The sequence below is a fragment of the Dipteris shenzhenensis genome, chromosome 18, assembly GCF_047967505.1.
Source record: "Dipteris shenzhenensis isolate YYH24624 ecotype China chromosome 18, Dip_SZ_1.0, whole genome shotgun sequence".
Classification (NCBI taxonomy): Eukaryota; Viridiplantae; Streptophyta; class Polypodiopsida; order Gleicheniales; family Dipteridaceae; genus Dipteris; species Dipteris shenzhenensis.
In genome coordinates, this window is record NC_141613.1 from 36,421,400 (window position 1) to 36,437,644 (window position 16,245).

The 16,245-nt window shown below is 38.5% G+C and overlaps 1 protein-coding gene across 2 annotated transcripts in view; it reads right to left on the reverse strand.

Moving 5' to 3' along the window:
* Positions 1-8,282: 8,282 nt before the first annotated feature.
* Positions 8,283-16,245, reverse strand: part of LOC147891173 (Zn-dependent exopeptidases superfamily protein) — a 114,560-nt gene continuing 106,597 nt past the window's right edge. For both annotated transcript variants that reach the window (XM_087389321.1, XM_087389322.1), the window contains exons 16-21: positions 15,127-15,351; positions 13,800-13,957; positions 11,278-11,441; positions 11,112-11,194; positions 10,900-10,988; positions 8,283-8,719 (exon numbers count right to left, since the gene is read on the reverse strand). In XM_087389321.1, the coding sequence (XP_087245447.1) occupies positions 8,576-8,719; positions 10,900-10,988; positions 11,112-11,194; positions 11,278-11,441; positions 13,800-13,957; positions 15,127-15,351 (863 nt within the window). In that variant the 3' untranslated portion in view covers positions 8,283-8,575. The remainder of the gene's footprint in view (positions 8,720-10,899; positions 10,989-11,111; positions 11,195-11,277; positions 11,442-13,799; positions 13,958-15,126; positions 15,352-16,245) is intronic.

The following is a 16,245-nucleotide window of genomic DNA, read 5'->3' on the forward strand; positions in this document are numbered from 1 at the left end:
TGAAATTGGCAATCGAGCCATAAATGTAGAATTCCAAGAATAGCTAGCACACGTCTAAGGCCTTCGCCAATAAATAAACTCCTTTACTGTAGTAGTTTGGAGGCCCACATCCATATGCCCATAGTACATGAGAGAAGTGGACTTTGGAAATGGGGTATTGGTGGAACCAACAACCTACTGATATTGATTGGTTGGTGGTGCATGGTTTGAGGGAGAACGGAATGCTAATCATGCATTACCTAGTTGACTACTTAAGCATCAAACTTCCTCCAATGATATGAGGAAACTCAATCAATGGATTCAATGAGAAGGTAGTTTATTAGTGATATCAAGATTAATATACATATCAAAATAGGTTTATTTAGGGTATTGAATTTTTTAAAGTCTTTTAGTGTGTTTCGTTGGATTATTCTTTCTTGCACTTTAGTTGGACATCGATAACAAGTCTAGGAGTGCTATGATCTTGCCATGATGCATACCTTCCCTTATTGTTTAAGATATAATCCATTCCCTAACTTAAACTTTTTGGATGGTTTAGGGTGAGGATTGCTGGCTAGAGTAATTGTACGAGATTTCATCGTTGGAAAATTTAATCAAAAATATCCTAGTATTTCTACTTAGTGATTTGTCTACATGGTTCATCATTATCATTATGTTTCTTGATAATCTTATCATGCTTTGTGTTGTTCATATATTCTTGGACATCCTTTTGGGTTTCTTAACTAATCCACACACACACACATGCACTCACTCACACACACACAGACACACACGTACGTACATGCATGCGCATGCTAAATACCTCAAGCAAAATGTGTATAATCCTTAAGTTATGATTCTTAAGCACAATAGGACTCTCCTCTAACTTCATAGCATCTATGCTAAGGTATTATTTTAGTATAATTATGGATAAGGCTCCAATGTAATTCCCAAGAAAAAAACCTTCAACAAAACTTTGTACTCCAAATACTTTTCAACTAGTCCCCTACCAATCCAAATGAATGTGGCTATCGATTGATATTGGGAAAGCCTTGATTGTTCAATGTGACATCGATTATTCAAAAATGGGAAACAATTGACCATGCAAGGAAGAGACAAGAAAATGCTCTATAACATCAAGAGGTATATGAAGGAGTTTGTTAACGAGGGTTCTTCAACATTCAAGAGCTATAGTTTTGATAGGGTATGCCTTTGATGATTCTAGCTCAAAGGGTGACAAGGAAGGAGTAGCCTATGGCCTTTGTCTTAGTGCTAATTGTTGGGAAGAGCTACAAGGAAATGAGGCGATTAGATCTTGCACTAATACTACAACCAAACAAAGAATGTGGAGCACATTGAATAGTGTCATCAAAGCATGCATTTCTTCTCTATCAAATGACTAGTACTTAGATGATTCCCCTATCTCTTTGCAACCACATACACACAAGTCAGGAAAGGCACATTAATTCTCAACACTGGCTACTATTGGCCATGCCTCCACAAGGAGGCACATGAATGTTGTCGGAGTTGTACAATTTACCAAAATTTTAAGAGATGATAATTGATCCTAGAATTCTTGAATCCCATTCTATCATTTGGACCTTTTGAACAATGGGGATTGGACTTTGTGGGACTACTCCCCCCCCTCATCTTATGGCAAGGTTTACGTACAAGTGGACCTATATTATGGAACATGATGGTTAGAAGCCAATGCCATAGTTAATAACAAAGCAAGGATAGTTGCAAATTTTCACAGTAAGAAAATTTATGCATGCTTTGCATGTCCATTGGAAATCCTCACAGATAGAGGAACTTCTTCTAGAGATGAATTAATTGAAAAGCTTGTGCATAAACTAAAACTAAGTCATAGGATGTCCATACTAGAATTAGTAAAGTCTAATTTGTGCCATGTGCAATACACTGAGCCTTTGTGCCATAATGGCTTGGGAATAAAATCAGCCCTTGTATCCCTCACACTTTATCTCTATTATGTAACATTGAGTAGAAAAACTCATTTCTCTCCTCTTTGGACTAATAGGTTTGGAGAGATATGTGCATCTTTTAATCATTTACTTCTTCATATTTTGGATTATAATATCACTTGTAATGTGGCTATAGTCATTCTTTTTTAAGAAAGGGAAAGGTGCTGCCACCCCTCCTTCATTGATGTGGTGATCTTCCCCCCTTGTTAAGAGCCAACAAGAGTGAAAATGGTATTATGTCGATGTGCAACATGGATTCATGATATCTTCCATCCTACGTGATAAGATGAGATATATGTGAGGGTAGCATTGTGTCCTTGCCCTGTGTTTTTAAGAAGTGGAAATTTGAGAATCCAAAACATTATTGCTCATCGTATCATCCATGTATGTAAATGCATTCTTAAATTTCAATTGACTTTGAGTCTTTTGACGAAGTAAAATTCGAAACAAAAAAGTAAAGGTTGCACCACTATGGTGAGCAAGCTAATCCGTTAAGATACACAAAGCCTGTTTTAACACCAAATTAGCTTCTTTGATATGCATATTCATTAAGAGACATTTGTTAATAGAATAAGGGAGTTCTTATCAAGTGCAAAGTCCTTCCCTAGTGTAGCTTTTCCTCTAACTATTGTTACCATTAGGAGTGAATGCAATGCATTTTTCTTTTATATTTCCAAAGGCCAATCTAATAACTTTCTTACTGACTAACTTGAGCCCAAATTTCCCCACCAATGGAATATTACATAGCAATTCCTATGTCTAGTTTAAATATTGCATGTACCTTCATTGAGAAGTTAAGGATAACATCATCAATGTCATAAATGTATTGCATGTCAACCCAAAAGGGGCAGACATACAAAAAGGGGTAGCCTGAGAGCTAGAGTGATGAAACTAGTGAGTTCTGTAAAAATACATGAGCAAGCATTTGTAATCCATCTAAAGCAATTCTTTTTTCTTTAAAATTGCCCATGACATAAAGGAAGGAATAGTTTCTTATATCTAATTCAAACCAAATCAAAGAATGGAACTTTTAAGAACATCAATATCATCATTATAAATAAAATCACAACACTATAATCTTTTTTTAGAATTGTCAAGCATCAAGATTCTTCAAAGAAAGCAAGGGGTAGGTGTAGATTTGTCTATGTGGTGATTCAGAAATCCTACATGAGTGTTTCCAACTCCATCTTGATTTCTACATGCTTAAAATCAACCCAATTGTACCTATTCAAGTGTTTCTTTTTCTTGAACAATAATATTAAAAATAAAGAAAATTTATCTAAGGGAATCATCTAAGGCATCCTAATTATGTATCCAATTTCCACAGTAACCTATTCCAACATTCCATTTTCACTAATAAGAGGGCCCTCAAATCACTTTTCTACTAGGAAAATTTCAAGACATCATTTAGTGCTTCCCTAAGTCCAATTTGTCACACAATCAAGAAAGGTCAATGATGGCTAGAGGGTCCCAACATCGTTTACAAAGGATTTGATTTTTTGTAGGTGACACATGTATGTAATCTTCCTCAAATCCTAGAAAGTCAACATATATGCTAGTGAAGGAAAAAAATGCTTATATACCTTTAAGTTTGAAGCTTATCAAGGAATTTTCAATAAAATTTAAGTCTAATTTTTTTTCAAAATCATAGTGGTTATGAGAGAAAAACGTTTTTAAAAGAAAAGAGTTGCATGCTTGAAATGTAAAAAAATGGTGTGAAGTGATATTTTTTGCAAATTAGGATTCTTGAAAAAGTTTCTACCATGTGGGAATAAACTAACACTATACTTTTGCAATCCATTTAGTTCAAAATGCATCAATCACATTATTAAAAATGGCAATGGACTAGGATCCTCCCTAATACATGTTGTAATGGACTAGTGCTTGCTACCATGTAAAATGCAAAAAGAAGTTACGAGGTACTAATCAAGTCAACCGGCAAGAACTTTACCGTTGGCTAAATATGCTCCACCTCAATCGAAAAAAGTTCTAGCATCTTGATCACCCTCTCCATATAAGATGAAAATTCCATGTCTAGAGAAAGGATGGTCTTTACAGTATCTTTATAAAAATTAATTATAGAAAATAAGAATACTTTCACAATATAATGAAATCTGATAGAGGCTTTAATGAGGGGACCTATAATAAAATAAGAAATCATGGAATATAGCTTCGAGGGGCATGTTGGAATAGAAAGACATGATATGAGTTTTATTCACCATTTCCCATAGTGCTTGATAATGCCACAAAGGCATTGCATCACAATAAAATCAACTTCTTGGCACTTGCATTTTATGTAGGGCCTCTGAACATTAAATATGTTCTCATATTTGAAATTCCTGCTTTTAGCTTTTGAGATTTGCCTTTACATCTCCCATACATTTTGGCTAGGGGTAGCCATATCCTTGTTGCATATTCTCTCATTAGACACAATTCACAATTTCTAAATTGTGATTGATGTTGACTTCACACATACGTCCAACTTTCTTACATTCGCTTCATAATTCCTTGGACATCTTTATATGTCTCCAAGGAAATCGTGTAAACACTATATGTAGTGTATTTTTTTCCACAACCCCTCCTTGGAAAAGTGACAAACATTTGGCAACAACCCTAATATATTTTGGAGGAAGAATCATAATATTTTATATTGTTTTCCATATTCTTAGGCCTAGTATAATGTACTCTATTCGAAATCTTGTTATCATTTGATATCATCTTTGTTTTAAGTACCACTTCTGGAAAGAAAGGAATGGAGATTCTTAATTTTCTATAAGTACTTGGAGGAGTGAAATCCACAAGAATTTTCTTAAGATATCCTTCAAAATCAAAGAAGCTATGCTAGGTTTGTGTTATTGCCATAGGTTGGGCTAGTGAAAACACCTCAATCTTTTTGTATCATGTCTCAAAAGATTCTAATAATATCTTGAAGTTTCAATGACAATTGGTTCAACCAATATAGCTGATTTAGATTGATCAATGCAATGCCTTCTTTTTTTTTGAGAGTTGGGAGAGAGGGAGTGTGGGAGAATTGGGAGAGATTTTGTCTAAAGATGAAGTAAGGGGGGGAGAGAGAGAGAACATGAGGAGGAAGATTGTACGGTTTAGGAATGTAAGCTTTTTTTTTTTTTTTAAGCATCTAGTGGTTAGGGGAGTGGAAGAGCTCAAAAGAGATCCAAGGCGAAAGGACGTGGCTTCGAGCATGTTAGTACATGGCACTTGAGTGATAGTGCACAAGTACATGAGTGAGTTGAACACAAGACCCAAAGAGTGTGGGCTGCATTCCTTCATGGGGTATTTACTTATACTCTCTTGCTCTATACATTTTCTTCTAGCATACTAGTGTGTACCTAAAGTGTCAATTATAATCCTAAAACAATCATAACTGAATACGGAATTCATGGAAAAAAGTTATTGCTCAAGGAAATATATATACTCCAATAGACAAGTAAATTGTGCTCTCTCATTAGATAGAATGTTAAAAACACAAATTTAAAAATGTGTGTAGATGCAATCTAAAGGGTGTTTTAATGCTATCTCAAATATGCTAAAGCTCAAATGATTAAAAGCAGCACACGAGTGAAACTATACTAACAATATTTCATTGCATCCTAGGTTGCGTGCACGTTTCTGGTATGAAGGATGTCTATTGCAATGTTGTCCTTTAGGTGTTGACAAACTTGAACAATTTAGTGGCATATAATTATGATATCACCATATTTTCAAATGGACATAGCTTGCAACCTTCGAGTGTATTGAGTCTATGGTAGAGAGGGCTAGTGGACAATTCAAGTTGGTGCTTCACTACACATACACGATTATTACTAAGCCTTGACATTTAGGAAGGACTCTCATTCTTCATGCTATAACATTAGTGTGGTTACTGCATCATACAAACAAATTAGAAAATGGAATTTCCTTTCAAGGTTGAATTTGATAATTCTTTCTAAGACCACCTGAATGATACCAATTCATTCAGATCACCATTGGGAACTCTAAAAGGAAAATCATATAAAACTAGTATTTATTTTATATTCTATAAATGTTATTGAGTCTTGGATGGCTTTTGGATGGCATTTCCTTTCAAGGTTGAATTTGATAATTCTTTCTAAGACCACCTGAATGATACCAATTCATTTAGATCACCATTGAGAACTCTGAAAGGAAAATCATATAAAACTAGTATTTATTTTGTATTCTATAATTGTTATTGAGTCTTGGATGGCTTTTGGAGGATCACCCATCCTTGAGGTCATAAACCATTGATTTACCAATTGTTTGCCAAAGACATTGACCTATTCTCCAAAGATTTACGAAACATGGAAATGCTTGCAAAGACTACCAAAACATGGAAGTGCTTGCAAATCTTTGTACCTCCATGTCTTGAGAACAAATGAGTAGGGTGGGGTGTGACCTTAAGAAACTTGGGTTGGTAAACTCTCAAACAGTACAAATAAACTTATTACCATTTTGCATGATTTTTTTGTAAAACATTAAAAGAAACTACTAATGCTTTGAACATACCAACCATAGAACCAAAAGGTGTTGACCATGGGAAACAAAATGGGTTGTCAAAAAGAGAAACCAACCTGTTTCGAGAGAACCCAACTCACTACCTAGGGAATCTCCGATACAAAGGCTAGCAACCAAAGTGGCGGACTATACATCCAATAAATACGTGATCGTGGTGAGGTTACAAAAAATGCATCAGGTTTTTGTGCTAAGGGTCATCATTAAGATGTGAAGTTCCGTAGTTAAATGGAGATAATACACAACGAACGATTTCTCAGCTAATACATTTTAAACATGACAGAGAGAGCCTACAGTCAAAGAAACCGGTGAAAACAATTCCACCTGTAGACTAGTCTCCTAGATGATTGCTCGAACTACGGCTACTTTTGTGGGTGTGCAGTGTTCTTCATGTCATTCCATAGTTCATGGAAGGCCGTAATCGCATGATATCCCCTTTGCTCCTTCCAGAAGGCCTTGAACCCATTAGGTGGTTTAAATCTGTGAGCCTCCGAGTCCTCTATTATTGCTTGCCCTCAATAGAAGATTTGCTCCAAGTACGTGTTCTCCTTTACAAAGGCATGGGTCTTCTTATTATCCTTGAACTTTTGAGTAGAGGACTTTGTCTTTCATCCTTGCTTTTAAGATCATGTGCAAGATCTTTTTTAGGACCAAGCACCTCATGGAAATCAATAATGAATCCTAGAGCCTTTTAATCCATTAAAGAACACAATCATGAAGAATGCAAAGGTTGAGGTGCAAAGCTAGCCAATACTACAATGCGATATTAGCAATCAAGACAATGAGAAAATGGCCCCTTGGAACAGAACCACCGTCACCCCCCTTCCACGCAAGAGCACGATGCTAGAGGAAAATTTGAAGGTGTTACACTTTCACCACTAAGTAGTCTAGTTATTTAACCCTTTGTCAAGGTATTGTTGAACCCTTTGTCAAGACAAGTTCTACCTTCTTGAGAGGATTCTAATTGCAAAATCGACCTCCCTAAACATTATTTTTATTTTTTGAGAGAAAAAGATACATATGCATCCATGTAAAGAGTGCTTTTTGAGGTTCCTCTTAAAGGCCATTTGAGTTTTGTCGAACTTCCTTGGAAAATTACAAGACATGATATGCACTTCTTTTGTAAGGATAACTACCTTTTGTTAGCCATTTGCTGGTGGCTTACATTATAGTCCTTTTGTTTGATGGCATGTAAAGGACTTGCTAGTTTGAAAGGGTTGCTAGCTTGATGATTATTATTAATCTAGAACTTGGGTTCCATATCCTGCATAGTGCTTGCTTTTGAAAGAGCTGCACCATAGGCGTTGCATGACTTGGGTTCCATATCCTGCATAGTGCTTGCTTTTGAAAGAGCTGCACCATAGGCATCAAAACCTCTAATTGATGTGATAGCATGGTCCCATTAAGTGCAAAAAAAACTTCGTAAGCAGGAATTTAGTCTGAGCCGAGGATGGGCATTAACAACGCCAATCTTAGGGGAAAATTTTGCAAAGATGCCGAAGTTATTGGTATTGGATGACTTCAAGTAAATCTAAGCATAAATCTGAGTCCCTTGTGATAGTCAGCTATCTATACTGAAGTTGATGTTTATAAAGAGCCCTCTTCCTTTTTCTACTTTGTTCACATAGATCCGATTGAACATATTACTTATTTAGTTACGCAGGTACCTCTCCTCTAAATGTGCACTCGTATTGAAAAAAAAAGCGGACAAAATGGCAACAGAATCAAAAGGCTTTAGTACCGCAAGGACTATTACTTAAAAGTTGATGGTGACTTAACCAATGTCTACCAACCAGCCACCAGCCTTCAACTCAGCAAGAATTGTGTGATGCCAAAGAAAATTTTCAGGCCAAGTGACAGGCATACAGAATGTATAAGTTAGCTTTGCTCCGTATATAAAACCCTGCTCGGGTATCTTCCTTTAACGGAATAAAAATAATGCTGCAAACGTATATAACAATTGCTTTGGTAAAAGAATCTGCTGCCAGTTGGAATTAAAACAATGGCCTCCAAAAAATGCCCTCAATTCTGATTGCTGCAGACATCTTAAATGCTGAAATACAATAGATATAAAAAATCCGCAGCTATACTGAATATGATGATAAATAACTTGAAGCAGCAATAATAGCAGTCCATGAGGGGAAAAGATTAACCAACTTTTGTGTATTTTCAGTTACTTGCTGGTCAAGAACAGCTAAATCCACTCTCAAAGCAGTTGATTCATTTGCCTGCACAGAATAATCACATAAACCTGAGAATACTAAAGTAATCTACCGAGGAAATGCTTCCGACATCACAAATTACTAACTTGAAAGATCTCCTCTCTTTCCTTTCATTCTCAAGAACATCCCCCGGTTCGTACAACAAAAAAAGTATGAGTGGTGGATATGCAATCATATGCAACTTTTATCAAGGTCTGCAAAAGTAAATTAATATGCCTTGGCCCTTGATCCCATATGCTTGGAACCATTTGGCATAAACCCTAAAATCACCATGTGCAGAAAGAAGATGTCTAGGAATGGGAAATCCTTATTCAGATCAAACTGGGACAATGTGCACAAAATAAATGGATAGGATTTGCCCACTATGCAATGATAAACCGTCAATGACAAAACCCACAAAGCTATGAAGTACAACTCTTGTGAATTGAACATGAGAAGTAATCAACTGAGGAAGTGCTTTCAACATTGCAATGACTACTTAAGAGTCAGTTTTCTCTTTCTTTTCATTCTCAAGAGCATCCCCTGGTTCAAAAATATGACAAAAGTATGAGCGTTGGAGGGAGGAATCATATCCAACTCATATCAAGGTCTGCAAAAGTACCATATGCTAGGAAGACATCTGGAAATAGGGAATATTCATTAAGGTCAGATGGGGACAATGTATTGATAGGATTTGCAAATCAATATGCTTTACCAAGGCCAAAACCCACACATGTGACTGCATGTGAGGAGGCAAACTAGATAGGTGCCTCCACATCATTACTTGCAACCTTTCTTCCTTAAGTATGTCACCTTCAATAGGTATGTCACCTCTAAAATATTTTACTTTTTTTGGAAAAATAAAATACCCTATTATGTATGAAACGTTTTACAGATGTTTCGGGTTTGCCCCGAAACGTGTTTCAAAACTTGGCGTTTCGAAACTCCTCGCCTACTATGATCTCAATTTTATTGCTGTCTTCAGTTTATCCTATGTCACCTTCAGTGTGATGACTTTATGATCTTCATTCTAGTTTACTTCGCCGTCTTCAGTACAGTCTTGTTTACACCATCTACAGTATGGTGATGGATCTTCAATATCCAGATAGTAGTCACATCAGTGACAGGATGTCGAAAGCTAGGGCATGAGGTAGACTTCACATTAGTGAAGTTGGAAGTCGTTTCAACTATTTCCTATTATTTCTAACCTACTTTCTCTGAGTTCTGAGAAAAATGAGCATGTTTGGTTTGAGAGCATTGACTCCTAGAGATTTTCCAACTAGAATTTCTAATACTGACTGTTTCTAACACTAACTGTTTCTAATCTGAATTTTATGTATCTCAGAGCTTGAGAAGAGATTGGTGTCAATACAATGATTCTAAAGAACTCATCCCTGATGTTTTGCTGAGATTGGTCTCTACTCGGAGGAATTTTGGGCCTTTATCTTCGGCTAGTGGCACTTTGGTTCCCATCTCCCATTTCCATTTCTTGGTGACACCATTGTAATACATCGGAATGTATATGTATGTTTTAGTACTTCTAGATTTCCTTGGGTTCAGCCTGAGGATCTGAATTGCTATTGTGTAATGAAGCCTTGCATCATTTTAATAAAGAAATATACTTGGGATCAGCCCAAGTAGGGGGTGTACCTCATTCACATCCCATTGGATGCCAGAATCCGCTCTTTGTCTGTAACCTATCCCTTGTGTGGAATTCTGAATGACATGTGTATTTCTTAATTTCCCTTTTTTTTTAAAAGAAAAGACTTCTATTACTTATGATGCAAGCTCCAAGAGCGGAGGAGTACATCATGCAAGCCTGAGAAAACAAACACCTTGAAAGGAAAACCCGAGCTCATGCAAGAGAGCTAGGAAAAATCCAAGGTTGACGCCGAAAGCGCCACCTCAAGCAGTTCAGTTTCCCAAGTGAAATCTAAGGGATTCATTGGAGGCACCAGGAATTAGTGTTTGTAGTTCTAGAATGCATAAAGTTTATAAACCAGCCCATGAAATTTACTTGAGGTTCTAGCAATAAAAACTTGCTAACAAAACACCTGTTTCTAACCACCTGGGGCCACTATGTGGTGACTTAAAGGCTTCCTTGAGAAACTACTTGTGTTTATAATGGAGCCATTTTACGATGCCAACAAGCTTGTGCATTGGTATGCAATAATTCCCACTACGCTGTTGAGAAGATCGAGACTCACCTCTAGCCAGAACTTCCAGTTTTCACCTGTGTCTCTGCCACTTAATCTGCATATATATGATAACGGACCTCCATCTGCTGTCTCTGGAGCTGCAACCAAAGAAACATACAATGTTTTTTTCACCAGAAACTTAAAAGTCCAATGATGCATGATTTTAAAAGCCTGCAAAGTATTACTGAGATCAGTCATAACTTTATTTGGCTTCCATTCACCTGGTAATTGCTTGCCCGAGAAAGACCATTGGAGAAGAGGCCCAGTTACATTTATGACAGCCACCCAAACTTCCTCAAGTGAACTGCACACAGTGAAAAAAAATTATGTGCGCACCATCTGGATGGTAAAGAGCATGGGACCTGCAAAAAATCTGACAGCACTAACCCCAGGTCAAGTTCAAGGTATGCTCGCCGGCTCGTTGCTGTCCTTCCTTGTTCGACATGCTGAAGAGCAATGTGTGGAAGGTGTGGTTGGTTCCTGAGAACATCACTGCTCTCTGCTGAAAACCTATAAGATTCTGTGAAAAGGTAGGATATCGGATACAATGCCTGTGCAGTGTGTATCAAACAAGAAAGCAATTAGCATGCACCGGCATAATAATTAATGGCATGTAAAAAGCTAACTTTTAACACAATACAAATACCATATACATATATCTCTATTGAGGGGGGGGAAAACAGTTCTCACATAATCGACGGGAGGGAGGAGAGGAGGCCGGATGGGGGCCCCGGGGGGGGGGGGGGGGGCTAAAATCTTGGGGCGGGGGGGGGGGCCTAAAATCTTGTTCTTGTTCTTGCTCAATAGTCCTATCACATTTCCAAGGTTTGGCAAAATGCATCCTTCCCTCCCTGTAATCTGCATTATGAAGGACTCTCAGAAAGACTTCTGAGCTACATCTGCATTTCTAAGCAGGTCTGCAAAATTTCATGCTTCTCCCTCCTCACAAAATCTTTTAAGAAGAAAAAAGTCCCATTGACTAATTTTTTGGCATAGTCACTCAATCTATGTGATTTTATTCCATTGATTTTTTATTTGTTTATTTGTTTATTTATTTATTTTATTTTATTTTTTTTTTGGGGGGGGGGGGAGTGACTTCTATCAAGCATGACCAAATTCCATACAAACATGATAAAATCCTATGTAAGCCTCATGCAAAATCATGCAGAAACAAAACGAGGCTGTTGTAACCAATCCAGAGAAAAAGAAAGATGTATTCCCCTTTCCGAGAGGCCTCACAGCCATAGTTACTAGGGAATGTCGTTCCCTAGTTGTGGAACGTTGGAACGGTGTTTTCTTTAGAAAGGGTGATGGAATGTTTATGGAGTGCCTGTCCTGTGGAGCAGCACTCCATAATGTCTATGGAGTGCTTGTCTTGTGGATCGGCTATGGAATGTCTATGGAACGTTTGGGGGAACATTCCCTATGCCATTCCCCAACCAGCAAGTCACATTAATCATATTTTTTGGGGGTGAAGAGAAATTTGACAAGGCTCAAGTTGATCTCAGAGGCTTGAGCCTTGTCTCGTATGGATTTCCTTTTGTATGCTACTTGGCAAGTTATAATCTATTATCAATGATCATTCATGATTCATCTATAATTAGGATTTTATTCCAAGCCAGGTGTAGTAGTATGGGATTCTATGGATATTATCGAAGAATGCATCAGAATTCCAACATAATGAAATGCTTACCTATACCAATAGGCCATGGACTAAACAAATGGTACATGAGAACATCCTTTTGAGATAATGAAAGTATTACGATAGGCAAAGGAAGGTTTGATTCAATGTGAAGAAAACAATATTCTTTTTATCATATGAGTATGAAGACCTTAGAATAAATGGTTGCTCAAGTATGTGTGGGTATGTGGATTTCTATGTGTGAAAGCATATGTTAACACTATGATTACACCCACTGTTGGGTGCTGATGACATCAGTGGAGATGTAGTAGCCAGTCCTTGCTATCTGTACATACGTACGTACGTATGTACATGCGTGCGTGTCGCAGGCACCTTTATCTGCCCCTTTTTACCTACACTAAGACACAAAGGCTTCAAGCATCTCACCTTTTCCAAGGATATGATTGACATATGTGTGCAGTTTCTTCTACCTTGGTTAATTTTCCCTTTGATCACACCACCAATCTGGCTATAAGTAAAGTGATCATCTTTACATAGCACTAGCTCCCAAACGCCTGTAGTACAAAACTTACTGGAGATTTCTCTTGAAAATATATTTATGGTTTTTATTTTCTCTCTCGCAATCAGATGAGTCTCCTGTGATGGAGGCATTCTATCAGTCATATCCTGATAATTGATGCTAAATGAATTTACCTAGATGATAGGTATGGGATGCCAAGATGTATGATTTGTCACGGGTATATGCTATTATACTATCAATGATGAGAATAGGGGTTCAAATGTTAGCATTGCTGCAATCTCCACTGGAAGGATGTGTGGTTGTCCATCAAAATAGTAAGGAGAGAACTCGTTCCCACCACAGCTTCAGAACAAGTAATTATCAAAAGTTTTTAAATTCAAACATCGATGATGACAAGTAGTATGTCATGTAAATACTTTAGAGAGTTACACACTCGTTAGTTAATATAAATGAGAGTCATTAAGATAAAAACTTAAAGCCAGAGGGTTGAGGTTTCAAGGGCAAGTAGCAGGCCATTAAGATAACTTAAGTAAAAATAACGAGAGGGTTGAGGTTTCAAGGAAGCAAAAATAACAGGGCAACTAGCTGGCCAGATGCCAACTACCTACCTAATGTCCATTGCAAAAACAAAATTGAAGACTAATTAGTATGGCATGTAGACCGGAGCCCACGTAGATGAAAGCACAAACAATGATTTTAAGTGGACATTGTAGCAACTTCCGAAAAGCAAAGCAAAAGGTCACATACCATCCAGGTGCCACTGGGAGATCTTTCTGTTGTGTCTCCTTCTAAGCTGGACCCAATCTTCAAGATATCTGATACTGCTGGTATATTCTTGGAGATAAATGGCAATGAGTTTGCGTCAAAAACAGCAAGATTGTAATGTGAATTCAATATCTGATTTCCTGCAAAAAGTAGGCCAATAACAAGACCCCCTGGTTGGATACTAATTGTGCAACAGAGTTGAAACTAAAGTAGAATTATAATAGCTTTAAATGGAAATTTAAAAAACATGTAAAACATGCTAACCTGACTAACACATATCTAGAATACATTTCACCTGTCTGCACTGCAAATGATATGACTTCGACATAACAAAACAAGTTTGCCTTTTTAAAAGTGCTAAGGGCACTGAAGTTTTGAACTGCAGCTCCCCCCCTGCCGGCGCTGTCCCTCCCTGCTGCCCCCTGCCTCCCTTCTCCCCCCCTGCCTCCTCTCCCCCGCCTCCCTTCCCTCTCGCTGCCCCTGCCTCAAACCCCCCATCCACCCCCCGCCCCTCCCTTCCTCCACCGCTTCCTGCCCCCTCCACCCCTCTCTTGCTCCCCCACTGCCCTTGCCCCCTCCGTTCCTCTCAGCCCCTCGCCTCCTCTCTCTCAGCCCCTCCCTTCCCGCATCTCTCCCCTCTCAATCCCTCCCTTCTCTCTGCTTCTCTCTCTCAAGCGACAGATGGATCTTCAAATTGTTTGAGTTGGCCTTCCACCATCGATTGGCAGCTACCCATTCAGCAGCCACTTGTCATATGTGGCAAGATCTACAATCAGTTTAAATGTGTTGTGCTGGCTATGGGTGCAATGCTTTCATCATAGTCTATATGTTCACTCTGAGCATAATCTTAATCAACTTGGGCTTGTACTTCTCAATAGTTCAACCATTATTTGCTTTAACATCGTAGGACCATCTATTACCGATGGATACTTGTTCCAGATTTTTATCATGGCTTCCTGCCACTAAGAAATGTTCTTGCATATGTTCAACACTCAGTTGCTGAGGGTTCATGCATAACTTGATCTTCTTTACCGATGTCATAGTACCATCTAGGAATTAGATTCGATTCCTCTCTATTATTTTACGGATTAGGTATCTTCAACAATCTTCTCCTCTAATGATTTGGTGGGAAAGAATGAGGTATCTGTTGTGAAGTATTAGCAAGGAAAAAAGGAACAAAAACCTGGCACTTGGTTGCATCAGGAAGAAATACTAAGCAGGAGCCACAAACAAGCAGGGAATTTCCAATAAAATCTAGCAGAAAACGCAAGGTAACCAGAATTCCCTGCAAGAGTCAGTATGTGCATACCTTCTGTTTGTAAGGTATGCTGCAGTAGAACCCTCTTGGGAGCAGCTCCACTATAGGGAAACATCTGCGAGGAAACGGCTGCTGAACCTATGCTCAAATAGAATAGAAACCGGATGACATGAGGTGAGGCCAGCCAACGTCCAGCAACAGGAAGCAAGGGCCCCAAACATAATGTGACTGCATAACCAGTCGTAGCTGCCATGATTATATCAGCAACAAAGAAACCTGCATTCACAGCACATTCGAAGGTAAGAAACCTCTCTCTCTCTCTCTCTCTTTCTGTGTGTGTGTGTGTGTGTGTGTGTGTTGGTGAGAGGACGGGCAATGGGAGATACTCCTACAGGGGACGCTCATAACCTTTGAGGTAGCTTGGAGAATGGGCAAGGCTAACAAATTTTACAATACTGGAAACCATCTACAGCTCATTGGGAGAGCTTCATGTTGGAGATTCAGAGACCTTTTTGGAGGAGTATCTGGAGTTCCCTTAAGAACAGAAAGTTTCCCTCTTCTGGCTTTTTATTCATGGGAAGGGGAGACTCTCTAGAGATTACTACTAAACCTGCCCCAAGTTTTCAGGGGAGGAAGGAGTCCTGAGATGTGCTGATGTAAGAATCCAACTGGTAGCATCCATCCCCACCCAGAAAGGAGAGCACGAATATATGCATCAAACGATTCTTTCCAAGAATCATGTCCTAGCAAAAGTCCCCTGACTGCAAACTTGCAAAGCAAGGACCTGCACAACAAATCTAGATCAATGATATTGAGGCCCCCTTCTTGAGTAGAGAGGATCAAATTCTCCCAAGCCACCCAGGCTCAGGTGTCTTGCGAACCATCTAGCCCACTCCACGAGAAATTCCTTATAGGCTTTTTGAGCTGAGTGAAAACTAGGAGTTTAAGACAATGTACAGGTTGGTGTCAGCACACACAACTTACAAGGAAATAAGAGTTTTAAGTAAATCAACCTAAAATATTTGATGTTTTAGGAGCAGAGCATAAGGAAACATGAAGAGCTTCTTGATGAGGCACAAGGGCCCCATAAGAAGTGAATGAAGAGAGTACCCCAGGCCTAAGGCAATGCCATCCCATTTCTTATCCATAAAGCTATTGAGGCATTTGGCA